Here is a 24986-nt window from a genome sequence, read left to right on the forward strand (position 1 = left end):
AGTTCAATCCTGTTTAGAAAGAATCAACTGGGCCTCACAGTTAAAACTGCGACCAACATATTCATTCGACAAAGAGCTGTCAGCTGTCTTCCTAAAGTTCTGTGGTTCAATTATTTCAACGGTTTTCAAATAATTTAAACGTCAAAATTGAAAGCATACAATTTTAAAAACATTTATTATTTTAAGTTTATTTGAAGTTTATTGATTTTAAAGTGTTTATGCAGTATTGATATTCTTTTCTATCCAACGTTTTGACGATGGTCAAATATGGCTTTCAATAACACATAGCAGTTTCGTTGAAAATGTCTATAAATGTAACCGTAACTGGAAACCCCATTAGTATTCAAAAAGGAAGAATGGTTACAGCGAGTCCCAATCATTCCAAGAAGGAATTCGATAGGCGTAGATTAATCAGAATATCACAGGTTCGTCAACAATCGAAAAACATAGCAGAGGACGTTCGTAACAGAGTGAAAAAACAAAAATTGAAACAGATCGAAGAGATTGAGAAAGAAGGCCAGAAAAAACTAAAACAATGGCAAGCCAGAAAGCTATTAGAACTTCAGAATCAGTGCCATGAAGCATTGAAAGATATCGGAGCAGGCCATAAGGAAGCTAGTCGGTTAGAAGATGAAGAAAACTTGCTTTTGGATAAAAGAAAAAATGACGAAGAGTTGGCAAAGAAAAGAGCTGAAGTTGCTGCTAAGAAAATGCAGGACGAGAAAAATGAACTCAAACATAATGCATCAGTACCAATACTGAAAAGAAAGTTTGTAAGACAGATGGAAAATAGGAGAGCTCGTATGATATCGGGTTTGAAACATTCTTCAGAATCGATAAAGAGAAAGACTGTTGATAAGTTATCCATTAATACTGAAGTTTCAGGAATAGTCACTGATTCAGATTCAGACTATGAAGATATTGATATGACTCTTACTAAAGATAGACGCCCTGATAATACTATTGAGGTTGTGGATAATACAAAGAGTTTAACAAATAATCTACCACTAACTTCAGGTAAAGAAGTTGCCAATGATAAGCAAAATCCTGCTGAAGAAGGAAAATTAGTATGTGAGTAAATCAGATAAGATTTCCTTGTTTTCTTTTTTTTTGTAGTAGTAGGAAAAAGTGAATGTTGTCATATGGGTTATGATTATTTTAAGGTTTGATGTTATTAAATATCTGAAAGAAATGATTACAATTTTACATAATTATTATCAAAGCTGGGAGAAATGTCCATTTTCATCAGGGGAACCAGTAATTCCAAAATTTTATTTGAGAAGAGTGAGTATTTCGAACGTTGATCTCATTTTTGAAAGGAAGTTGTGTTTCAATTTTATTCAGCTACCACATATGTTGTTGCATAATAGGTCCTTACAAAAAAAAGTTTCTATATTAGAATTCCCTTTTGATTCACTTGGAAGTATTATGGTGATGGTGAAATACGGTTAGTTTTTATTCAAGTTATAGTGAGAATTAGGTAATTTAACTTTGATTTGTTTACAGTTGGGAGCCTTGGGTAAATTTGAATTTGTTTTTCATATATTCCTATTCTCAAGGTATATTGTACAGTTTCAACATTTTTACAACCATTCTTCTGTGTTTTATTCGATAGTTCAGATTTTTAGTTGAATTATTTTAGGTTTGTGCTGTTATGTAGTTGAAATGTTCGAAAGTACTGGGCTGGCCCATTCAGACATTTTGTGAAATATCTTGAGTACCGTATGGAATAAAACAAAAATTTCACAGGCATAAGCAGCAAAAACCTAGCACAATTCATTTTTCTTTCGAAAATAGAAAAGTTTGTTACGGTCTTCACTTTTCAGCCCTCAAGGTTTCATCAGAATATTTTTTACAGTATCTGACAGTGACGATCAACTGTTGAAGGAGCTCAGAGAACAGAAGGACACCAGAATTTCCGATCGCATAAGAAGACGTAGTTCGCATCAATTGATACAACCAGACATATGCGATACTTTGACCAACGATGAAAAACGAGGTATGAATTTGAATAAAGGCTGTGGTGAACGAGATTCGAATAACTCCAGGTCGAAAGACATGTTTTCTTCCATTCAACAAAATATTTACGCCTGTTCGTGTTCGAAACCTTCCCCTGTAGTTCAAAGTCCATCTTGTCGTTGTGGAACACATCGAATCCCTTCCGCTAGAAAACCCGCCGTGACGAATATCAACAATTTAAAATGTTTCGACACAACCGACGAAGAGGAATCGTTCAGGAAAACCAAGGAAAATCAACGGGGAACAAGATCCAAAGCGGTCGCTCCTTCATTTACCCCTAAGAAACGGGTACCGGTTAGAGAAATTCCGACCAAACCCAAAGTTACCCTGAAATCGGTCAAGAGTCCTGTCAGATCAGGGTCCACTTCACAAACGTCCTTGCAAAAGAAGCAGTCTCAATCGAAATTCGTGGCTTCGCACGTGGAAAGGATAGATAGGGAGTGTCTCGTGATCTCTCCGGAACCACGAAACAACGATGAGTTCCTGGAGAAGGTGAGAGAGAGAGACAGGGAAGCGATGATACGTGGTCAGAAAGCCCTGGAAAAGGAGAGACTGCAACGGGAATACAACGAGATGATGAAGAAACTTCCCGTCCTGCAGAAACTGGAGAGACTGTACGAAATGAACGAGGATAAACCCGAGTATCACATGACCGAAGACAGACTGAGGGAACAGGAGAAGAAGAAGCAGAGCATCTTGGACGATACCTACGAGAAGTTATTCCCGGATAGACGTCCACCTCCCATAACGATCCCCGTGAAAAATCCGTCGAAATCCACAGTCACCGACAAAGAAAAAATAGAGAATAGTCCATCCTTGAATTTGGGGATTTGGGAGTCCGGAAGGAAATCCAAAAAGTTGTACACCGAGGAGGAGGTGGAAGCAATGCTACGCGAGGGGAAGTCGGAGAGTAAATTCAAGACGGATCAGTTGAAATCGGTGCTGGAGAAGCTGAGGAAACAGAAGGAGGAAATCCTGAAGGAGATACAGACTCAGCAGTTATCGGAAACGTTGCCATTCTCGACGAGCGCGAAAGGCGACTCTAAAAGGGTTAGAAATTCGTCGGAATCCTCCGTATCTAGCGATACTTCGAGGAAGGGGAAGAGCGAGAAGAAGTTCGTTTCCGTGAAAGTAGGGACCAATTCCCTCCAGAGCAGCTCGTCTTGCGACACCGTCGTCGAAGAACCCGCCGCGAAAAAATCGAAATCGACGAAACGCGCCGCGAGATTCGAGTCCAAATCGGTGCAGGTCGCCGGGATTCCCAAAAAGCCGAAATCGCCCACACAAAAATCCCAAAAACGTCCGAAGATTGTCGTCAAGGAACAGAAGACCAAGGAGATCTCGAGTTCGAGCGAAAGATCGACCGCCGATGTGAAGAGAAGCAGCTCGGCGGAAAGCGCGAGATCGAACCAGACCAAGAAACTGGCGGAAAAGGACCATTCGCCATCGGCGCCGACCAATTCCTTGGTTTCCCTCGATAGGGACCCCTCGAAGACCCAAAGTAACCAGATAAAAAGTTGCGATTGCGACAAGGACGCCGCCAAAAAATCCGCTGATCTTTGCGAGATTGTCATCAAAATCAAAGACGGGAAATCATCGGAAGTGAAGATCAAGGAGGGTAAGAAAGATAAAACCGAGACAGTTCTCGAGAAATCAAGTGCGAAGAAGCCCGATAAACCTAAGGAAACCAAGAGTAATCAGAGACTCAACGAGGTCAAGAAGGCGTTGAACGACGATTGTTGCCGGAGTAAAGACGGCAGTAAACCCGAGTCCTGGCACGATAAATTCTTGAAGAATAATTCGCAAGTTTCGACGTCCAGTACTTCGTACATGAGCCCTCCGCACCTTCCCAATAAACCCGCGGAAAAACCCAGAGTAACCCCCTACTTCTGCGATCTGATCGGCAAGAAACCACAGCAGCTCAATTTGAACTCAATCCCCCCGACAACGAAGAAACCTCGCGAAGATTTGCACATCTTGGGCGAGGTCCAGAAGGTCCTGGCCATGTCCAGGCAGAGCATCGACGAACTGGGAGTCAGCTCGGTGAGTACCGTGACCACGCCTTCCCAGAGCGTCATCGACTTGGAGAGTAACAGGCTGAACACGAGTACGACAGGTCTGAGCACGAGCAGAGCGGCCGAGTCCGGACCGAGTAACAGTCGATCGACCGTGCCCAACTTCAGTTTCCTGAGCGTTTCCAGCGAAAACAGGACGATGGTGGCCAGCGAGATGGACAGCAACGAGCCGTATCCGGACGTTCTGGCCAAATACGCGAGGATCGCCGAGCAGTGCAGTCAGCGCATCTCCGACTTGACGTCCATGATCGATAAGGTACGACAGGACAAGAACAAGATGCTCCAAACGTCCTCGTTGCTGGTCGCGAACGACAGTTCGACGAAGTACATGGATCTCCCGAGTCCGAATAAATCGACTAGAGATTCGACGAAAGGGCAGAGCTCGATGTCCAGCAGCAGTTCTGGCGATTCCAAGTTGCTCGACATCAATTTCAGCTTGGCGGAGAAACTGAGAGGTATGACTCCGGAGGAAGTTAAAAATTTCGGTAACGGTGTCGATAGAAGCGATTGTGTGGATAATAGTAAAGGGGAGGAAGAGTTGGTTAAGCGTTTCAGAGCTCTGAAGGAGACACCGTCGGTTATCAACGATAAGAGAGGAAAAGAAGTTGAAACAACAACAAAAACTAGTAAAAAAGATGGAAGTGACGATGTAACACCGCCTAAACAATCAAACCCGGAAGGAAATATGGATTTCGTCCCACTCCTACTAGATATACCCAAAATGCCAGCTCTAGCAGTAGATTCTTCAGGTGCAAAACATAAAAAACCACCACCTTCTAAAAGTTTCATGGCGGCGCGGAAATTCACCGATTTTATCGCACCGCACGAGTTGTCAACAATCCCGGAACAAGACAGCCAAATGAAACTGGACAGTACTCTGAGAGATAGATCGCCTAAAGAACAAAGGAGATCTGAAGTGGCTGAAACCGTGGCAACACCTAAAAAAATCGCGCCGTTGGAGAACAAACCTCTTACGCAGGACAATAACGTTAAAAGGACCAAAGAGAACAATACAGCAGTCAGCAGGAGTAGCTCGTCGCCGCTTATCAGCCAATCGAAAAATTCATCCTCTAAAACGAAGGAGAGTTTAAATAATTCAGATTATTCCTTTGGTTCCTCCAATACGTCGGGAGACGAAAAAGTTGAGATGTTGAGAATCGAGGCCATGTTGAGAAGCATCGGCATGGACTGGGCTATATCGACTCTGAGGAAAACGCAAGAAGCACTCGCCTTAACGTCTAGTTCCAGTTCTATAGACGTGAAGAGTCCGTCGATCATGAAGAATCTGAGCGATAGCGACATCAAAGAATACCTGTCGAAACAAATGTTTCAAAAAATATCTTCGAGTACGCTGAGAACGGATGCGAGTCCAGGTTCGCTCAACGAGAGTCGGGAATTTTCTGACATACGTCATTCGGATTTCGTTTATAAGCAGACCTCGACTCCTGTGAACAGAAGTAGGGAACTTCCCAAAAGTCACGAGAAAAGTTCCGATTTACCGTCGGCCATCGAATCCGATAAAATTTCCAACGATTTTTTCAGCCTACCAGAACATTCCCCTTGATGGAGCCTTCACTTTATGACGTATTCTCCGATAATCAATTTTAATCTTAATTAAATGTACAGAAATGACTTGCAAACGTCAAATTTTATTGTATGTATCAAATTTTATATTTTAAATAAATTTTCTCTTGTATATAAGAATGGATGTCGATTATTTTGATTAAGAATATCATTGTTACTAATCTCATTTTTATCGTTATTGTAAGATTGTAGTTTTAAAAAATATATTGATTGTAGAGATCTCAACTAAACAGTGTTTTGTAGATTTGTTATTGCATTTGTAAAAGAAAATTTCCGTGAACTGTGATATCTTTTTTGAGGAATAAATGAGATTTTTATCCCAGCTCTGCTCAAATAAATTTTAAATTAACATTGCTGTTTGATTACTGCGTGATTTTTAAAATTTTATGTGAAGGGACTTTTTGGATATCTGATTCATTTGATGATACATAAGAAGCGTTTCAAAAATCTTTTAAGCTGTGGAGTCTTTATTGCTGACTGATAATATCATATAATTGCATAGTTTTTTCATGCAAGAAAGAAATATAATCTGGAAATCAGAATCAAAATTCATTTCAGAGCCTTTTTGAATAAAAAAAGAGTTTTGTATCTGTGAAACTTCTGATACGTTTCTGTGGTTGAATGAAGTATCCGGTTTGACACTTTTGGCAGAAATCAGATGTTATTAAAAACATTACCGCCAGTTAATTTAAAGGGAATCATTATTTATATTATCGATATTTATTAATTGATACGAAAATGGATCTACTTGGTTCGATATTGAGTTCCATGGATAAACCTCCCACTATGTCTGATCGGGATAGAGAAATGAAAAAAAGTATGTAAAAAATTTTCTTTTTACTTTGAGGTTATAAATTATATAGATATGAATATAACTATTTATCTTTGTAGAGAAGAAAGAATTTTTCGAAAAACACCAAGCTGCTGAAAAAGATAGGTTGCAGAGGTTCAAGGAGAGACTAGAAGAAAAAATATTGAAACATTTCGAGGATAAAAATAATACTACACTCAAGTTTGATCCGATGGATGCTATTCAGAGAAGTATTGTGTGAGTTATATGTTCATTTATCGATGAACACTCTTTATCAACAGAATATTAATCTATAAACCCCCAGTGTTCATCTATAGTGGCAAGTATAAATATAATTGATATCTTTCAGACATGAAATTGCGGAAAATCAAAATTTATTAGCTTATGCGTTTGGCGAAGATGGTGTAGATAGGTACATGAGGTTATATCGTAAGGACCATCCTCCATGTGAAGATGAACTAGCAGCAAGACGTCGAGGGGAACCTTGGAATGAAGAAATAAAACAACAGTTACTCAAACAGGTATTTATTATTGTCATTTCAGTATTAAACCACTCTGGTATTACTTTCAGGGAGTATATACTGTTTTGTTTTAATACATTTTTTCTCCGTTTCAGAGACAGGTTGAGCAAAGTGAAACTACAGACTCACATAACTCTAGGAAGAGAAAACAGAAATTCATCCCCAACAGTAATTATAAGGATAAATATGCCCATATAATTGGTCAGGAAGCAGCCCTTGAAGGTGCAAAAAATGTGGGGGCTAATAAATCCTATGGATTCGGTGAGTGGTGAAGATAAGTATCGTTCCTTTTTTTCAAACTTTTTTTCTAGTGCCAAGCGAAAACAAAAAAGATGTAAGGTCTATAGAACAAGCGATGGCTGACATAAGGGCAAAAAAGAAACAGAAATTGGATTGTGACAAAGTACTTGATGACTGTTGATGAATAACAATATTATAATGTAGACAATTTTTGTTGTTGATTTCTTATTTTCGATTATTGCAAGGCATTGATTGGAAAATGCAATAAGACTTAGAAGTGTTTGAATATATAATTTATTTGAAGCTAGTTTCCATTGAAAGTGGCAAATATTGAATTCCCACAAACATAACTCTCTGAATGGTTTTGTACATTTGACAGTTTCGTTATTTTCTTAAATCTACAATTTTATATAATATAAAAAATTTTAACACTTTTATAGAAACTCTGAAGAGTATTTCGTCTTCGTACTTCTACTAGTGGGCGATATTCCATTCAATAATGCTGAATACTCTTTCTGAATCTGGAGCAAAGTGTCACAAGGAAAACCTATACTTTCTTGGTATTCCCTCTGACAGACCTCAAGAAAAGAGGTGAGGAGAAATTCTGCATTTTTGGTTACTAGTTTTCTTTGCTGAAAAAACATTTAGATTCAAAATATACAAACATTTTTCAAAATTCTGCACTTACTTCACTTCTTTTTTCCTCACGTAAAGTTAGCTCGTGATGTCTGATTTGAGCATCAAACACTGCATAAAGTGTTTCATCTATTGCATAAAGAAGCTTTGTCGTTTTTAATTTTATGCAATCCCTCAGCAAGTTCAAGAAATTCTTTGTGAAAATTAGATTATTAGAAGTGAGTTGCAACCAAATATCACCTAGAACAACAGTTTTGAAAATATGATCAGAATGAAATAATCAACAGATAAAAAGAAATAACCTGTGATGAAAGAATCTAATTTCAAGCCTAAATCAGAATATTCTTGCAGAAATTTCAAGAGGGCATTTTTCGACTTCAAGTTGGTTGGTGTCCAATTATCTTCAGCTGCTTTTATTCTTATGGAATCAACGTATTTATCTCTGGTGTCTCTCAAGGTTCTTGTGATAGAAGACCGCAGTAGGCCATCTAATTGGTAGCACATATCAACCCCATAATTGCATAACTGGAAGGAAACGGTACCCTAATTAAAAACACGATGTTCAGAATCCGAAATTTCATTTATGTTGTATTTCGGAAAAATATCGCGTTTGAAAACGTAACGTCACGTTCACCGGAAACACCCCCCTCCATAATCTACGTTCAGAAACGAGCATGACTATTTTTTTTTGAAAATATAGCTCACTGCTTGATATGCATCAATGATAATTAGTTAAACTCGTATCCATGAATTTATTTATCCGAAGAAATTCGCATTTTAGTTACCGTTTAAATTTTTTTCAAAACATCAAAAGTTTTTGAACACGCCTTCATTTTGGTGACAGACGTCAAATTACGCTAGAACATAGAATAACGATAGCGGATTATATTCAATGGTTAATCAACAAACCATAGACATAGAGACTCTATGTCTATGCCATAAACTGAAGATGAACCATAGATAACCATAGATGAACCATAGATAACCATAAATAACCATAGATGAACCATAGATAACCATAGATGAACCATAGATTACCATAGATGAACCATAGATAAAAAAATAACGCATACTTTCTGGCCGATGTGTTTTTTTAGGTCCATTTGCCATATTTAAAGGATGAAACTTTCGAATCAAGCCTTACTTACCCTTTCACACTGACATCTCACTAAATCGACACATTCCGCAACAATTGACATCGAAGCTTGTGGACCGAAGACTTGTTTAACAAAATGAGCTATGAACTGAGACAGCTGCGCACTCACCCAGACTACATATGCTGAAAACAAAATTTTTTGTATTGGAAGAACTTACAATACAACAATTCGTACCTGAATAACAGCTAGGGGAATTTAAAAAGTTTCTCAAAAATTCTTCGGTCATATGGCAAATATTCGTGAAGATGACGCTGGATAAATGCTTTATGTACATAGAAGTGGATCCTTCTCTCTTCACTCTTTTACACTGTATTTTCAACATGCAAGTACAGATATTAAGGAATAAGTCGCAGGCCTGGGGAATTAAAAATTTTTAAAAGATTAAACACTCGATTAAGCATGTTTTACCTGATTTGGCTGTCCCAATGTGATCAAGAGGCGTACAGCTCGTCTAGAAGCTCCCAGGCCCCCTTGCATCGATTTTCCAGGTCGAATTTCCAGTTCTTTCATTAAAACTTCAGTCAGATGACTGTGTCTCTGATCTACCTTCTTTTGAACCTCCAACAGGAGATGATCCTGTGGCGCATGCGTTGCGTATTCTATAGCTTTCTGAAGGAGGTTAAGGGCATCCTCAAAATGTCTTTGAGCAACGCACACATCCAACTCTTCTGGTGCTTCCAGAAACCATTCAGGATGGGTTATTTCCCCATCTTCCTCTGATTCTTCGAAAGCTGGAGAAAATGTATATATTTTTCGCAAATTCGCAATATTATACATTTAACTTTATCCCGGAAGCTAGTATTTCAACTTACGATTGATACTGGGTGAATCGATAGAAGCAGATCGAGAAGGTGATTTTTCTATTGTCGATTCCCTTTTTTGTTGATCATGGTTCAATTTGGATTTTTTTGCTTGATCGATTTTATCAAGCCACTCTTTCTGTGGAGAAGGACAGATATCATTCATTGAATTCCATAAATGACATTCTTTTATAGAAAATGAAATGACAACTGACGCCGACTATTTGACTGAGCTATAGCTGTGCTACCAACCTTTACTGCTCCAGAATTACACTTGAAGACTCTCGTATCTGGGAAAATCAATAGTTTGAAGGCATGTTTGATGTTTCCTAAATCTTTTACATTTACAACTGCTAAACTTCCGATTTCATACATGACTTCAAAAACATATTTCATCAACCCTTGACTGAAAAAATATTCAAATGATAATCAGTTTAATCCAAGTGATATTAGAATCCTCATATTCTTTGCTACTATGACTGTAATGGTGCTGAACGATAAAAAAAAACTGACCTATTCCTTGTGGCGATCATAAGGCTATCGGAAAACAAATACGCCTGTACATTTTTAACCGGATTATTATCCAGAGGATCCAACTCTACCAATGGTCCCTCATATAGATAAGTTCGTTCAGGCACTTCAAGCAGCTCCTACAAATCATGGGCTAAATACTTACTTCTGAGATAATTCAAATAGATCAAGTTTGAAATCTTTAAATCTCACTTTACATCCTTCCACTTTTTCTAATATGCTTGCAATTTTTTCCCGATTGAATTCTTCTTGTTTTTTATCTTCGTCATCTTTATTTTCTGATCTTCTAATCAGCATTGAATCATCTCCTAATATGGAAGTGCTGCACAAAGATGTGAGTAGTGATTTTTGTTCCGATAGTAAGTGGGATAGTTGATACATTTCACTTTCTAAATCTATTTAAATGTTCAGTTAAGAAAACTCAAATTATAATGCGTAATAGTGATTTTAGCTGAGTTCTTTAGATTATAATGTACATATAATAAGGATACGTGATATTTCTTTGGCTGATTCAATAAATTGCATGTAATTCTGATAAACATTCCTTTTCAGTGTGCTGTTGGTTTCTTCAGAAAGGCTCTGAATTTTTTTCCTTAATCTTCTTAATTCAGGACCTCCAACGCAATGTTGGGACAGATCTCTTACGTCTGGAAATTTTTTAAATTAGACAATATTCAAAAACATTGTACTTTCCGAGTGAAAACAAATTACATTTTTCAGGTGCAAAATCCGTCGAACTCAATAAATTGATATCGGGTTCTCTTGGGGAATCCATTTTTATATTTATAATTCCTTTTTATTTATTGAAATACGGGAAACATCCCACTTTTAAATATGACAGTTTTGAGTGATTTTTTGACATGTTATTGTTTACAGCTCAGCTGTTTCAGAATGTGAGGTTAATGGAGAGTAACCATGGAATGAAGTTCATCTTTTTAATTGAATCAGGAAATACAATTTCAAAAACTAGCAATATTCATCTACTAGCAAGTACACATTAAGAAACTTCTGGATTTAATCAGAAGGGAGCTATGAAGTGGAAAAGATATAAAAAAACTGTTCTACAGTTTTTCACCACAGATTGACTCAGTTTTTGCGCACCTTATGTAGCACAGAACATCAAGTATGGAGATTAGCCTCGATAACGCACACTTTATGCATTTTGATAAAATAGGTAGACATTCTAGTATCAAATAGTAAGGTTCCTCTTTGACTGGGGGATGGGTTGATGCAAAAAAATAGATCGACAGAAAAATTTGCAATTAGATCGTTTATTTCCAGTAGTCATCTTGAAATAACATTATGTATTCTCGTAAATATTTAGAATATCTAAACACGGTTCCTAACTATTAATACTATATTTTCATTGAATATCGGAAGAATAAACATCAATTTTTAATATTAATTTATACATGTAGGCAATAACTTGAGACAAAAAATTTTATAATTGCTGAATGAGTTAAACCCCTGGATCAAACCTTATTGCGATAATGAAATGGTTTGACCTCATTTGAAATTCCTATTAAAATATCAAAAAATTGGAATCCTATTAGGAACATGAACAATAATTAAGCCTAAATTGTGCACCATTTGTGGAAGAAATTCAATGACCCAGAAAATATGCTATTATGAGCTAGAAATTCAACTGAAATTGTGATATATAAATAAAGAATATTCCCAAAAAACAGAGGATAATAGATATACATATGAGCATCTTTTGCAAAATTCAATCTTCTCCAATCCTGGTCCTAGAGACGCAGAAGTAGGGACTAAAAACGAAATAATAATTCACTCGAAATCTTTCGTAAAGGATATAAGATTAATAAGTTTTTAATTTTTCACAACTTCAAACATTAATTTGTTATTGCTTAATCCGGTTAATTCGATGAAATAAAAATATTTCAGTCTCAACGATTGTGCTGAAATAATATTCTTCGTTGAGTAGAATATAGAATTTCAAAGGTTGATATTCTGTGTTTCAAGCTTGTGTCAATATTTTATTTTCGAATGGAAAATATTAACATGTCAAAGACATTACAAACTTTGAAAATGTTCGATATATGTAAGTACATACAATGAATTTTGAGACAAATAATATTCTTGCAAAAAAACAATGTTGAATTGACAATTTGATCTTAGATAGATCTGTAAGATAGACACAAAATGTTATAGCTAAGCAGTACGCAGAATATCGATATTTTAAATTCCATCGCCTACTCGACGATGAATTTTTTTGAACGCTCGTTGATATGAGCCAAATAATCGGCTGCTTGGCGAAATTGCCTGTGCTACAAATTGTTTCAACTTAATTCCAAATCCAGGCACTGTCGAATATGAAATATATCTTTTAATTATTCTTTTATCAATGTTTAAGTGTATTTACAAAGGCGTGACAGTTTCAACGCAATCAATAAAAAATAGATAACAAAGCTCAGTTCAACATGCCTACATACATGCAATATTCTTGGAAAACTACTAGATATCTACGGAAATATTGAATGGAATGAATAATATTCTGTATCTGATGTCAAAGGGACCTTTTCATTGTTCACACATACTACTACGGGAAGGCTCGAGTTTGAAAAAAAAATTCTTGTAATTTTTGGGCAATTTTTACGTGATTTATGTGAATTTTTGACATCTTGATGATGCTACATTTTCGGAGAAGCAATGAGGATTTTATCTGCGAAAATTACAAGAATTACGACAGGTATCTTTTTCAATATCATGGATATCATATCAACATATCATTCCCGAATATTTATAAAAATTTTCCGTAGTTTTGTGGGTTTCAAATTCATTAAATGCCTTTCGACATCAGTTCTCGAATTTGAGTAAACCGTTCGTTAATATTTGGGTACTCGAAAAGCTGTTCCACTACGAAAGTCGGATTATAATAATTTCCATTTCTTCTACTCAAAATGCTCAATAACATGAACACAACGATATCAACAAGATATCCCGAAATGATCGTTTAGTATACGAGTTAGTAAGGCATCCCAAATTTCAAGAAAATAGTTTACCCAATCACCTAGAATACTATATAATGACTCAATCTAAAACCTCAAATAAGTGAGACAACAAACAACGATCTATTTTTACATATTTTTACATTAAAGAATTGTTTTGTTTCTATAAAATTATGCTCATAATATATACATTTTCACATAATAAGAAGCATTTCAAGGTTAATTCAATTAATTATATTTTGTTCGCTTTGAAATTTCACTCACACGTGAAGTCAAAAAAAAAGTTTTCAAGATAAAAAAGAATTTTGAATAACGATTAAATACTTCATGAGATATAGTAGGATAAATATTTTAATTCTAAGATGTCAACAACCTTTTTTTCGAAGCTACCTAGAAAATAACGCACTTGTTTCAGTTAATAGATCATGTGAAGCTCCGTCATTCCTATGGAAATCCTCATGTGTGCAAACTACGGAGCTATCTGCGTATTTAATTTATGATATGTATTTTAACCCACTCATTAGTACATTCCTCCTCAATCCCTGTTCAGATTATTTGAGCCCTCAGTCTTTTATTCTTTCTAAGATTCTAGAAATACGAATTTGAGTTTCACAATAACTGGCTAGTTTTTAAATTTGAACCTTCAACCACAACCTACGAGAGAGAATCAACTAGAGAAATAATTGAATTGTTCAAAATTCTATCTTTATACGCCTACGTTTTCTTATAGTGAGTTATTAAGGAAAGCACAAAAAAGTATTGTGACTATTTTGGAAACCTAAAAAAATCCTCCACTATCAAAGGTCTAAGATGCTTTGAATTTTTTACCATAGAAAAATATGTTTAAATTCTGTTCCGATGTTCTCAGATTAGAAAAGAGCTAAAATTATCTACCTTCCCTCTAATAACTGTTAATGCAGGAAATATTGCAACATTTGAATCGAACTATATAGCTCTTGGGCGAACAATAAAAAAAATCTCGTTTCCTAAATATCGAAGGAGAGACAAGATAAGAATCATCCACCTCAAACTTCTTCACGACTAGTGTTTTAGACGTTCATGAAATAAGCATATATCTCAGTAGCATATGAATAAACATTTCAACTTAGCTAGGAAGAACCCTAAGAACAGTTGACCAGGAATGATTCGATTTTCCGTAAAAGTACTCAGCCAAAAGTTCGGTGGTTGACTGATTTCTCTCTCTCCCTCGCTTCAATATGTATACAGGATGTCCTTCGTCGAACCAACAAACTTTTACCATCCCTATGCTCCATGAAGGTTATTTCTTACATTATTTGTGATCACTTCCTTTTCGAATAATCGGTGAAAATCTTTTGGTCAAGCCATGGTATAGGTACACCCTGTATAATGGAACTAAATGAATAAAACGTCTATTCATTGAGAAAGCTTGCAAGCATATATTTTCTAGGGGCTTCTTTTTCAACAACCAAATTATCAATTTCCCAGCAGGTCTAATCGTCCCATTTGGGAAAGAGGGTTTCGTCAACAAAGAGGGCGCCACTTTTGGTGGACGACGGGGCTGGAGGTGGACACCGATTCAATACCGATCTGGTGTCGTTTGTGTGGATGTCGTAGCGTTGTTCTAACTGGAAACGCGCTGGTTCTTGATTTTGCTGTTGCGGCTGGGACCAAGAAGGCTGTTCCCAGGCGATTGTGGGGTTCCAATCGTAAGTGGGCTGCTCTTGGCTGCAAAAAACAAGGGAAAATTGTTTATGTGCAGTGTTGGATACCCCAAACACAATCTACATGTCACCCTTTGTGAATATTCGGTTCTAGTTGACTTTTATTGGGGTAAGGGGTCATTATTTTTCATGACCCACCCTATATATTTAGTTGCTATAATAATGTTAACATTTATGACAGTTATTGAATCATTAGTTTCGAGTCCATTTGAGTATTTCTATAGGAAAATGGAAAAAAATGTCTCTCACCTGAAAATGTTGATGCCTTCGTTTTTCGGTTTCGATTTTTCGTTCTCTGTAACTGTCAGTTCTATGTTCTGATTCGTTTCTTCGAGTGTACTGTGATGGATGCCGTAATAAAAATACATGGCCAAACCTAAGGTCATCCAGATGGTGAACCTCACCAAAGTTAGGACTGACAGTTTGAAGATCAAGTAAATATTTACTGTGATGGCCACAGCTGGTACAAAGGGTAAACAGGGAGTCATGAACATGAGCGTGTTTCTGTGGAAAAAACAGATATGTATTATTCCCACTTGAATACTTGGTGACATCAAGACAAAATACTGATTGATAAATCAAATACAACATGGCACAAAAAGTTCAGGTATCACAAATTAATTTTTTAAAAATTATCTCACCTATTTTGTGGTTTCCTGGATATGGCTAATAATATTCCAATTATAGCGAAGAAAAAAAGGAAGAAGAAGAACGTCATGGTTCCACTCATATTGTGCATAGCGTTAACTATTATCAAATCGAAGACTATGATGAGGATGTACAAGTAGCCGACCATCTTCATAACAAACATTCCAGATTCTTCTGTAGCCGGTCCTGTATCAACCCATGGAAATATCGCAGGACACAAATACGTCGCTGCCTGGAAGAACGAAATTCAGATTTTAGCCAGAACTTTTCTCCAAATTCAGCTGTCTTAAGGCTCTTCAGTAACGTCGTAGAAAGTAATGAAATTTGGTAGACTCGATTCACACTGATTGTCTTTGATCTATTTTTATTCATTTAAAACGAATTTACTAGTCACGAAAGCAGATATGGGACTTACTTGTAATCTACGTCCTAAATTACCTAGATTAGTTCCTACAGTTGATCCCATAACACCACCAGTACTTGTTGCGCTACCAGCTCCGTGTAATGTTCCTACAAGTAATGGAGAAATCAATATTAAGGGTTACTAACTTAGAGAATCTAGGGAATGCAGGCTAAGCTTATTGCACCTAGCCTGCACCTACACGTTTATCTTTTCCTTTTATGGTTAAATATACAGGGATAATTCTGGATCTGACCCTCAAAGAAGAGACCAGTGGCACAATACTATAGTAAGCTTCTGGTGGTCCCAGGTAAAGAGAACAACTTACCGTAGAACTTATTTTCTGTTCGATCAGAAACTAAGAACTGATCATCCCTCATCGAGTAATCTTCTTCAGGCTCATCACCACCAAAAGTGTCATCACTATCTGGAGAACTAAAAACGAAATGTTTTGGGCCAACTTCTTCCAGTTATGGAATTTTGACGTACCTTCTCGTTATCCTCCTCACCATCACTCTCTGGGTCGGTTGGGAGGGAAGTGGGGAAGGGGCAGGGATGGGAGCTGCATTGGAATCAAAAGCGTTCCTCAGGGCATCTGGTTGCAGCTGATTTCCATACAGGGAAGGCTCCATATGGTCCTTCGTTGGAGAACCCCGAATTGGTGTGCGTAGACTTTGAGGTAGGAGCTCCACCAGGTTGGTCGAGTGAGGCTGATATCGAAGGATGAGAACACAAGTAGATACCAAAGTATATGCTAATAAAGTACCTGGAACAAATAGAAAATGAGGAGAGATGACTAAGCAATTCTGTTTGATCAAAAGATGATGCTAACGAAGCTACAGGTTGTCAAAGTTGGAAAAAAAACCCCTTTTACCTATCGACATCATTTCGACCAGAATTTCCAGCCTGATGAAGAGAGCAGCAGTCGCAGCAGCCAAACCGCTGATGAAAGTGGCGAAAGCTGGCGTCCCTGTGCTGGGCCAAACTTGCGAAAAAGTCCTGGAAAAAGGGAGAACGTTCAAACCTCCCCCGAGAACCCCCAACCGTTAAGCAAAGGGATCTATAACTTGCCTAAATATGAGTCCGTCCGTGGCCATTGCATAAACAATCCTGGGCATCGGGAACATTGAGCCGAACATGCTGACCGTAAGTCCAGCCAAAGCACCAGCTGCCACGATGTATTTGCTCCGAAAAGCTCCCACTTGTCCAAACATCTCCACCAGAGCCGAATCCTCGTCCACTTCTGTATACGGCACTGAAATTCGAATCCTTTGTCACAAGATTCTAAAAATCCTTCATTCCACTCACCGATCAAAGTCAACATCATAGAACTCGTGACGTATGCTATCAGGATGATTATTAAACTGGACACAATGGCCAAGGGTATGGACCTCTTAGGGTTGGTTGCTTCTTCACCCGTTGTCGCTATGATGTCGAAGCCTATGAAGGCGTAAAAACATGTGGCTGCACCGGTAAATACCTAAAAGTAATCCACGAGGTTTCAGAGATTGGAACTATCGATCGTTGTATGCATTCTTGGTGCGTTTGTTCGTGGTAAACCCCTTCAGCCGATTAGTTATTGGAGTTATGGTTTAATGCTAGTTTATATTCAGGAGGTTAGGCTCTGGGTTCGATGCAGGAAGGGAGATAGGGATCATCCTTTCCAGTGTATTATTAGGAAGAGACCCGTGTTTACCTTGTGTGAATTATGACATTATTGGAAACCGAATATTGGAAAACACGTAGGTATAGGGTGGAAACTCCAAATTGAGTATTACGAATTCACCCTTTGTGAAGTTTCGATGTTGAATTTGAGTAAAACATGAAAAAGGCTCTACATTAGGCTAAGGAACTTAAGGTGGTAAAAGCAGCAATACTTTTCAGTGTATGGTTTTATTTTGGAGGAGGATCAAAGTATGATCAAGGTGTTGAGGCAAGTAATATAAAGTAGTAGGATGGAGAACCTACCCCTGACCATCCGTGAGGCAGAAAACCCCCATGTTTGGTCCAGTTGTCCGTCGATACGTAGAAAAGACCAGCAGTCATAATGAAGACCCAAACTGAGAGGTTGATGGCGTTCAGCACGTTGTTGAAGATGAGGGATTTTTTCACTCCAGCGACTAACAGTAACATCATTAACAGTGTTATCACAAATGCTAGGAAGTCCGGGGCTCTTCCTTGAAAAATTACGTCTGTTACCATCTCAATGATTTCGAGGAATAGAAGCTGGTTTTAACTTGTTCAACTAGTTCACTTACCAAAGAAGGTTCCTATGCTATTTTCGATCGAATGGCTAATAGCACCGTTGGATAGAGCATCGAAACACGCGCTTAAAGCGCACGCGCAAGCGCTAGTACCGATTAAATATTCTAGGATCATGTTCCATCCGATAACAAAGGCTATAAACTCTCCCACTGTGACATAGGAGTACATGTAAGCTGAGCCTGTCGTATGTGGTACACGTACGCCAAATTCTGCATAGCATGCCCCTAAAATATGAATTTTTTATCGGAAATCACGTGGAGAAAGCCATTTCCACCACTGTTCGAATGCTGATCTACTCACCTGAGAAAATGCTAGCTACTGCTGCTATAATAAAACTAAAAACCACTCCAGGTCCAGCTACGTTCTTCGCTACCATGCCAGCTACCAGGTACATCCCAGTACCAACGCAGCTTCCTACGCCCAATGATGTGAGGTCCAATGTGGTCAGACATTTCTGAAACAAACATTCTCTTGATGTTGCATGCGAAGAGCCATATTCTGCCATATGGTGTTGACGCATTATGGCCATGGCCTTATGAGATAAATTGGGAACTGAGTCCATTATTTTTGGAAAGATTTAACATTTAAGTACCAAAAGAAAAAAAATGAATGAATGTATGTAATTTCAACAAACATTCAGACTTAGAATCTGAGGGAAAATGCTCGATAGATGGCTGAAATCTTGAAGATTCTCATTCGTTCCATCAAAAATCAATCGTAATTTGTTTCGAAGGATCTTCGAGATCCTTAAAATTACCGTGAGCTTTTGTGCCTTGCTGTCCTGCACGTGTATCTTCGTTTGCTCCTGTAGATTTTCCACGTTCTTCGTACGGATCAGCTTGCTGAATAACATCAAGCCGTCCCTCCGAAACCATTCTCTGTCCAGGGACCACTGACCCAACTTCATTCTGTAACAAGAAACAGAGATTCTTAAATCGATAATGCATTGTCCGTATCCTCCACGATCTCGTATAATTGTTGGACACCGACCATGACTAACGCAGGCGGATGTGTGTAATTGGATACGATTTGGTTTAATTGAACATCGTGAGATCGCAATAGCTTTAATTGCTTCTACCGTGGAATATCTGGTTAATTCAAGGAAACCCCTGTATCGATCCAGATGATATTCCTGGTTTCCGAAGGACTATAACCAAGGAGAGGACTTTCTGTTTGAAACGTGATTCTAGCTTATCATTTTCATGTTATCGGTTGATGCCAGTAGGGTTTGGTCCGGTCGATTAAGGATTATATTCGATTCCTAGAAAATATTTCTTCCTGCTCTTTGATGAAAGAGTACAAAGGTACGCGTGCATTTGGAACCTGGAAATAGGCTTTCGACTCTTCTTGATTGTTCGAAAATCTCCACGACATGTGTGAAAAACGTTTGAATAATATGAAAACGGATAATGTTGAAAACGTAATTAAAGCTTATCATTTTCACCTAATCAGTTGATGACCTAACCTAACCTAATCAGATGATGACAGCTCTCTATCCACACTTTTTAACCGCGTTTCCTAACCACGCATTCTACCCGCTCTTCCCACCCACGCTTTCTAGCACGGGTGGAATGCGTGGGTGGGAAGCACGGGTAGAAAACGTGGGTGGGAGGCACAGGTAGAAAACGTGGGTGGGAAGCACAGGTAGAAAACGTGGGTGGGAAGCACGGGTGGAATGCGTGGGTGGGAGGCACGGGTAGAAAACGTGGGTGGGAAGCACGGGTAGAAAACGTGGGTGGGAGGCACAGGTAGAAAACGTGGGTGGGAAGCACGGGTAGAATGCGTGGGTGGGAGGCACGGGTAGAAAACGTGGGTGGGAAGCACGGGTGGAATGCGTGGGTGGGAGGCACGGGTAGAAAACGTGGGTGGGAAGCACGGGTAGAAAACGTGGGTGGGAGGCACAGGTAGAAAACGTGGGTGGGAAGCACGGGTGGAATGCGTGGGTGGGAGGCACGGGTAGAAAACGTGGGTGGGAAGCACGGGTAGAAAACGTGGGTGGGAGGCACAGGTAGAAAACGTGGGTGGGAAGCACGGGTGGAATGCGTGGGTGGGAGGCACGGGTAGAAAACGTGGGTGGGAAGCACGGGTGGAATGCGTGGGTGGGAGGCACGGGTAGAAAACGTGGGTGGGAAGCACGGGTAGAAAACGTGGGTGGGAAGCACGGGTGGAATGCGTGGGTGGGAGGCACGGGTAGAAAACGTGGGTGGGAAGCACGGGTGGAATGCGTGGGTGGGAGGCACGGGTAGAAAACGTGGGTGGGAAGCACGGGTAGAAAACGTGGGTGGGAGGCACAGGTAGAAAACGTGGGTGGGAAGCACAGGTAGAAAACGTGGGTGGGAAGCACGGGTAGAAAACGTGGGTGGGAGGCACAGGTAGAAAACGTGGGTGGGAAGCACAGGTAGAAAACGTGGGTGGGAAGCACGGGTGGAATGCGTGGGTGGGAGGCACGGGTAGAAAACGTGGGTGGGAAGCACGGGTAGAAAACGTGGGTGGGAGGCACAGGTAGAAAACGTGGGTGGGAAGCACGGGTGGAATGCGTGGGTGGGAGGCACGGGTAGAAAACGTGGGTGGGAAGCACGGGTGGAATGCGTGGGTGGGAGGCACGGGTAGAAAACGTGGGTGGGAAGCACGGGTAGAAAACGTGGGTGGGAGGCACAGGTAGAAAACGTGGGTGGGAAGCACGGGTGGAATGCGTGGGTGGGAGGCACGGGTAGAAAACGTGGGTGGGAAGCACAGGTAGAATGCGTGGGTGGGAGGCACGGTTGGAAAACGTGGGTGGGAAGCACGGGTGGAATGCGTGGGTGGGAGGCACGGGTAGAAAACGTGGGTGGGAAGCACAGGTAGAATGCGTGGGTGGGAGGCACGGTTGGAAAACGTGGGTGGGAAGCACGGGTAGAATGCGTGGGTGGGAGGCACGGGTGGAATGCGTGGGTGGGAGGCACGGGAAGAAAACGTGGGTGGGAAGCACAGGTAGAATGCGTGGGTGGGAGGCACGGTTGGAAAACGTGGGTGGGAAGCACGGGTAGAATGCGTGGGTGGAAGGCACGGGTGGAATGCGTGGGTGGGAGGCACGGGAAGAAAACGTGGGTGGGAAGCACGGGTAGAATGCGTGGGTGGGAGGCACGGGTGGAATGCGTGGGTGGGAGGCACGGGAAGAAAACGTGGGTGGGAAGCACAGGTAGAATGCGTGGGTGGGAGGCACGGTTGGAAAACGTGGGTGGGAAGCACGGGTAGAATGCGTGGGTGGGAGGCACGGGTGGAATGCGTGGGTGGGAGGCACGGGAAGAAAACGTGGGTGGGAAGCACAGGTAGAATGCGTGGGTGGGAGGCACGGTTGGAAAACGTGGGTGGGAAGCACGGGTAGAATGCGTAGGTGGAAGGCACGGGTGGAATGCGTGGGTGGGAGGCACGGGAAGAAAACGTGGGTGGGAGGCACGGGTGGAATGCGTGGGTGGGAGGCACGGGAAGAAGACGTGGGTGGGAAGCACGGGTAGAATGCGTGGGTGGGAGGCACGGGAAGAATGCGTGGGTGGAAGGCACGGGAAGAAAACGTGGGTGGGAAGCACAGGTAGAATGCGTGGGTGGGAGGCACGGTTGGAAAACGTGGGTGGGAAGCACGGGTAGAATGCGTGGGTGGGAGGCACGGGTGGAATGCGTGGGTGGGAGGCACGGGAAGAAAACGTGGGTGGGAAGCACAGGTAGAATGCGTGGGTGGGAGGCACGGTTGGAAAACGTGGGTGGGAAGCACGGGTAGAATGCGTGGGTGGAAGGCACGGGTGGAATGCGTGGGTGGGAGGCACGGGAAGAAAACGTGGGTGGGAAGCACGGGTAGAATGCGTGGGTGGGAGGCACGGGTAGAATACGTTGGTGGGAGGCACGTATGGAATGCGTGGGTGGGAGGCACGGGAAGAAGACGTGGGTGGGAAGCACGGGTAGAATGCGTGGGTGGGAGGCACGGGTAGAATGCGTGGGTGGAAGGCACGGGAAGAAAACGTGGTTGGGAAGCATAGGTAGAATGCGTGGGTGGGAGGCACGGTTGGAAAACGTGGGTGGGAAGCACGGTTAGAATGCGTGGGTGGAAGGCACGGGTGGAATGCGTGGGTGGGAGGCACGGGAAGAAAACGTGAGTGGGAAGCACGGGTAGAATGCGTGGGTGGGAGGCACGGGTAGAATACGTGGGTGGGAGGCACGGGTGGAATGCGTGGGTGGGAGGCACGGGAAGAAGACGTGGGTGGGAAGCACGGGTAGAATGCGTGGGTGGGAGGCACGGGTAGAATGCGTGGGTGGAAGGCACGGGAAGAAAACGTGGGTGGGAAGCATAGGTAGAATGCGTGGGTGGGAGGCACGGTTGGAAAACGTGGGTGGGAAGCACGGGTAGAATGCGTGGGTGGGAGGCACGGGTAGAATACGTGGGTGGGAGGCACGGGTGGAATGCGTGGGTGGGAGGCACGGGAAGAAAACGTGAGTGGGAAGCACGGGTAGAATGCGTGGGTGGGAGGCACGGGTAGAATGCGTGGGTGGAAGGCACGGGAAGAATGCGTGGGTGGGAGGCACGGGTAGAATACGTGGGTGGGAGGCACGGGTGGAATGCGTGGGTGGGAGGCACGGGAAGAAGACGTGGGTGGGAAGCACGGGTAGAATGCGTGGGTGGGAGGCACGGGTAGAATGCGTGGGTGGAAGGCACGGGAAGAAAACGTGGGTGGGAAGCATAGGTAGAATGCGTGGGTGGGAGGCACGGTTGGAAAACGTGGGTGGGAAGCACGGGTAGAATGCGTGGGTGGAAGGCACGGGTGGAATGCGTGGGTGGGAGGCACGGGAAGAAAACGTGGGTGGGAAGCACGGGTAGAATGCGTGGGTGGGAGGCACGGGTAGAATACGTGGGTGGGAGACACGGGTGGAATGCGTGGGTGGGAGGCACGGGAAGAAAACGTGGGTGGGAAGCACAGGTAGAATGCGTGGGTGGGAGGCACGGTTGGAAAACGTGGGTGGGAAGCACGGATAGAATGCGTGGGTGGGAGGCACGGGTGGAATGCGTGGGTGGGAGGCACGGGAAGAAAACGTGGGTGGGAAGCACGGGTAGAATGCGTGGGTGGAAGGCACGGGTGGAATGCGTGGGTGGGAGGCACGGGTAGAAAACGTGGGTGGGAAGCACGGGTAGAATGCGTGGGTGGGAGGCACGGGTAGAATGCGTGGGTGGGAGGCACGGGTAGAAAACGTGGGTGGGAAGCACGGGTAGAATGCGTGGGTGGAAGGCACGGGTAGAATGCGTGGGTGGGAGGCACGGGTGGAATGCGTGGGTGGGAGGCACGGGAAGAAAACGTGGGTGGGAAGCACGGGTAGAATGCGTGGGTGGGAGGCACGGGTAGAATGCGTGGGTGGGAGGCACGGGTAGAAAACGTGGGTGGGAAGCACGGGTAGAATGCGTGGGTGGGAGGCACGGGTAGAATGCGTGGGTGGGAGGCACGGGTAGAAAACGTGGGTGGGAAGCACGGGTAGAATGCGTGGGTGGAAGGCACGGGTAGAATGCGTGGGTGGGAGGCACGGGTGGAATGCGTGGGTGGGAGGCACGGGAAGAAAACGTGGGTGGGAAGCACGGGTAGAATGCGTGGGTGGGAGGCACGGGTAGAATGCGTGGGTGGGAGGCACGGGTAGAAAACGTGGGTGGGAAGCACGGGTAGAATGCGTGGGTGGAAGGCACGGGTAGAATGCGTGGGTGGGAGGCACGGGTGGAATGCGTGGGTGGGAGGCACGGGAAGAAAACGTGGGTGGGAAGCACGGGTAGAATGCGTGGGTGGGAGGCACGGGTAGAATGCGTGGGTGGAAGGCACGGGTAGAAAACGTGGGTGGGAAGCACGGGTAGAATGCGTGGGTGGAAGGCACGGGTAGAATGCGTGGGTGGGAGGCAGGGGTGGAATGCGTGGGTGGGAGGCACGGGAAGAAAACGTGGGTGGGAAGCACGGGTAGAATGCGTGGGTGGGAGGCACGGGTAGAATGCGTGGGTGGGAGGCACGGGTAGAAAACGTGGGTGGGAAGCACGGGTAGAATGCGTGGGTGGGAGGCACGGGTGGAATGCGTGGGTGGGAGGCACGGGAAGAAAACGTGGGTGGGAAACACGGGTAGAATGCGTGGGTGGGAGGCACGGGTGGAATGCGTGGGTGGGAGGCACGGGAAGAAAACGTGGGTGGGAAGCACGGGTAGAATGCGTGGGTGGGAGGCACGGGTAGAATGCGTGGGTGGGAGGCACGGGTAGAAAACGTGGGTGGGAAGCACAGGTAGAATGCGTGGGTGGGAGGCACGGGTAGAATGCGTGGGTGGAAGGCACGGGTGGAATGCGTGGGTGGGAGGCACGGGAAGAAAACGTGGGTGGGAAGCACGGGTAGAATGCGTGGGTGGGAGGCACGGGTAGAAAACGTGGGTGGGAAGCACAGGTAGAATGCGTGGGTGTGAAGCACGGGTAGAAAACGTGGGTAGGAGGCACGGTTAGAAAACGTGGGTGGGAAGCACGGGCAGAATGCGTGGGTGGGAGGCACGGGTGGAATGCGTGGGTGGGAGGCACGGGAAGAAAACGTGGGTGGGAAGCACAGGTAGAATGCGTGGGTGGGAGGCACGGTTGGAAAACGTGGGTGG

The 24986-nt window shown here is 42.7% G+C and overlaps 4 protein-coding genes across 8 annotated transcripts in view; 2 read left to right on the forward strand and 2 right to left on the reverse strand.

The window, feature by feature from the left end:
* Positions 1-122: 122 nt before the first annotated feature.
* Positions 123-6029, forward strand: LOC123310690 (muscle M-line assembly protein unc-89). 4 transcript variants are annotated; one of them, XM_044894296.1, is made up of 2 exons: positions 123-1071; positions 1859-6029. In XM_044894296.1, exons 1-2 carry the CDS (start codon positions 303-305, stop codon positions 5656-5658), a joined length of 4569 nt encoding a protein of 1522 aa, XP_044750231.1. In that variant the 5' UTR covers positions 123-302; the 3' UTR covers positions 5659-6029. The 4 variants fall into 4 exon arrangements, with proteins under 4 accessions (XP_044750231.1, XP_044750232.1, XP_044750234.1 ...); XM_044894297.1 differs by lacking the exon at positions 123-1071 and adding an exon at positions 1128-1284; XM_044894299.1 differs by lacking the exon at positions 123-1071 and adding an exon at positions 1169-1284 and having other exon boundaries at positions 1845-6029.
* A 282-nt stretch (positions 6030-6311) lies between these two features.
* LOC123310693 (sperm-associated antigen 7 homolog) lies at positions 6312-7553 on the forward strand. The gene is made up of 5 exons (XM_044894302.1): positions 6312-6495; positions 6570-6726; positions 6839-7010; positions 7106-7271; positions 7322-7553. Exons 1-5 carry the CDS (start codon positions 6417-6419, stop codon positions 7429-7431), a joined length of 684 nt encoding a protein of 227 aa, XP_044750237.1. The 5' UTR covers positions 6312-6416; the 3' UTR covers positions 7432-7553.
* On the reverse strand, positions 7529-11249 carry LOC123310692 (exocyst complex component 8). Its single transcript, XM_044894300.1, has 12 exons — positions 11086-11249; positions 10866-11021; positions 10567-10769; positions 10357-10493; positions 10096-10249; positions 9856-9982; positions 9452-9774; positions 9218-9398; positions 9035-9165; positions 8189-8411; positions 7939-8126; positions 7529-7882 (listed from the first exon to the last, which is right to left on the reverse strand). The coding sequence occupies exons 1-12, from the start codon at positions 11147-11149 to the stop codon at positions 7685-7687; spliced, it is 2085 nt and encodes a 694-aa protein (XP_044750235.1). The 5' UTR covers positions 11150-11249; the 3' UTR covers positions 7529-7684.
* A 2198-nt stretch (positions 11250-13447) lies between these two features.
* Positions 13448-24986, reverse strand: part of LOC123312210 (probable cationic amino acid transporter) — a 64571-nt gene continuing 53032 nt past the window's right edge. For both annotated transcript variants that reach the window (XM_044896519.1, XM_044896520.1), the window contains 13 exons: positions 19117-19267; positions 18660-18813; positions 18353-18583; positions 18063-18271; positions 17403-17574; positions 17166-17349; positions 16969-17093; positions 16584-16860; positions 16423-16529; positions 16110-16204; positions 15688-15926; positions 15296-15550; positions 13448-15050 (listed from right to left, as the gene is read on the reverse strand). In XM_044896519.1, coding sequence (XP_044752454.1) covers positions 14816-15050; positions 15296-15550; positions 15688-15926; positions 16110-16204; positions 16423-16529; positions 16584-16860; positions 16969-17093; positions 17166-17349; positions 17403-17574; positions 18063-18271; positions 18353-18583; positions 18660-18813; positions 19117-19267 — 2434 coding nt within the window. In that variant the 3' untranslated portion in view covers positions 13448-14815. The remainder of the gene's footprint in view (positions 15051-15295; positions 15551-15687; positions 15927-16109; positions 16205-16422; positions 16530-16583; positions 16861-16968; positions 17094-17165; positions 17350-17402; positions 17575-18062; positions 18272-18352; positions 18584-18659; positions 18814-19116; positions 19268-24986) is intronic.

The sequence above is a fragment of the Coccinella septempunctata genome, chromosome 4 (assembly GCF_907165205.1).
Source record: "Coccinella septempunctata chromosome 4, icCocSept1.1, whole genome shotgun sequence".
NCBI classification, from domain to species: Eukaryota; Metazoa; Arthropoda; class Insecta; order Coleoptera; family Coccinellidae; genus Coccinella; species Coccinella septempunctata.

Bases quoted from the DNA above. Each gene is read 5' to 3' on its own strand.
- LOC123310690 (XM_044894296.1), top strand. From the start codon at position 303: ATGTCTATAAATGTAACCGTAACTGGAAACCCCATTAGTATTCAAAAA. The intron at 1,072-1,858 runs GTGAGTAAATCA...TATTTTTTACAG, and splicing joins TGAAGAAGGAAAATTAGTAT to TATCTGACAGTGACGATCAA.
- LOC123310693 (XM_044894302.1), top strand. From the start codon at position 6,417: ATGGATCTACTTGGTTCGATATTGAGTTCCATGGATAAACCTCCCACT. The intron at 6,496-6,569 runs GTATGTAAAAAA...TTATCTTTGTAG, and splicing joins GGATAGAGAAATGAAAAAAA to AGAAGAAAGAATTTTTCGAA. The intron at 6,727-6,838 runs GTGAGTTATATG...GATATCTTTCAG, and splicing joins GCTATTCAGAGAAGTATTGT to ACATGAAATTGCGGAAAATC.
- LOC123310692 (XM_044894300.1), bottom strand. From the start codon at position 11,149: ATGGATTCCCCAAGAGAACCCGATATCAATTTATTGAGTTCGACGGAT. The intron at 10,770-10,865 runs GTATCCTTATTA...ACATTTAAATAG, and splicing joins ATCAGCCAAAGAAATATCAC to ATTTAGAAAGTGAAATGTAT. The intron at 10,250-10,356 runs GTCAGTTTTTTT...ATATTTTTTCAG, and splicing joins ATGATCGCCACAAGGAATAG to TCAAGGGTTGATGAAATATG.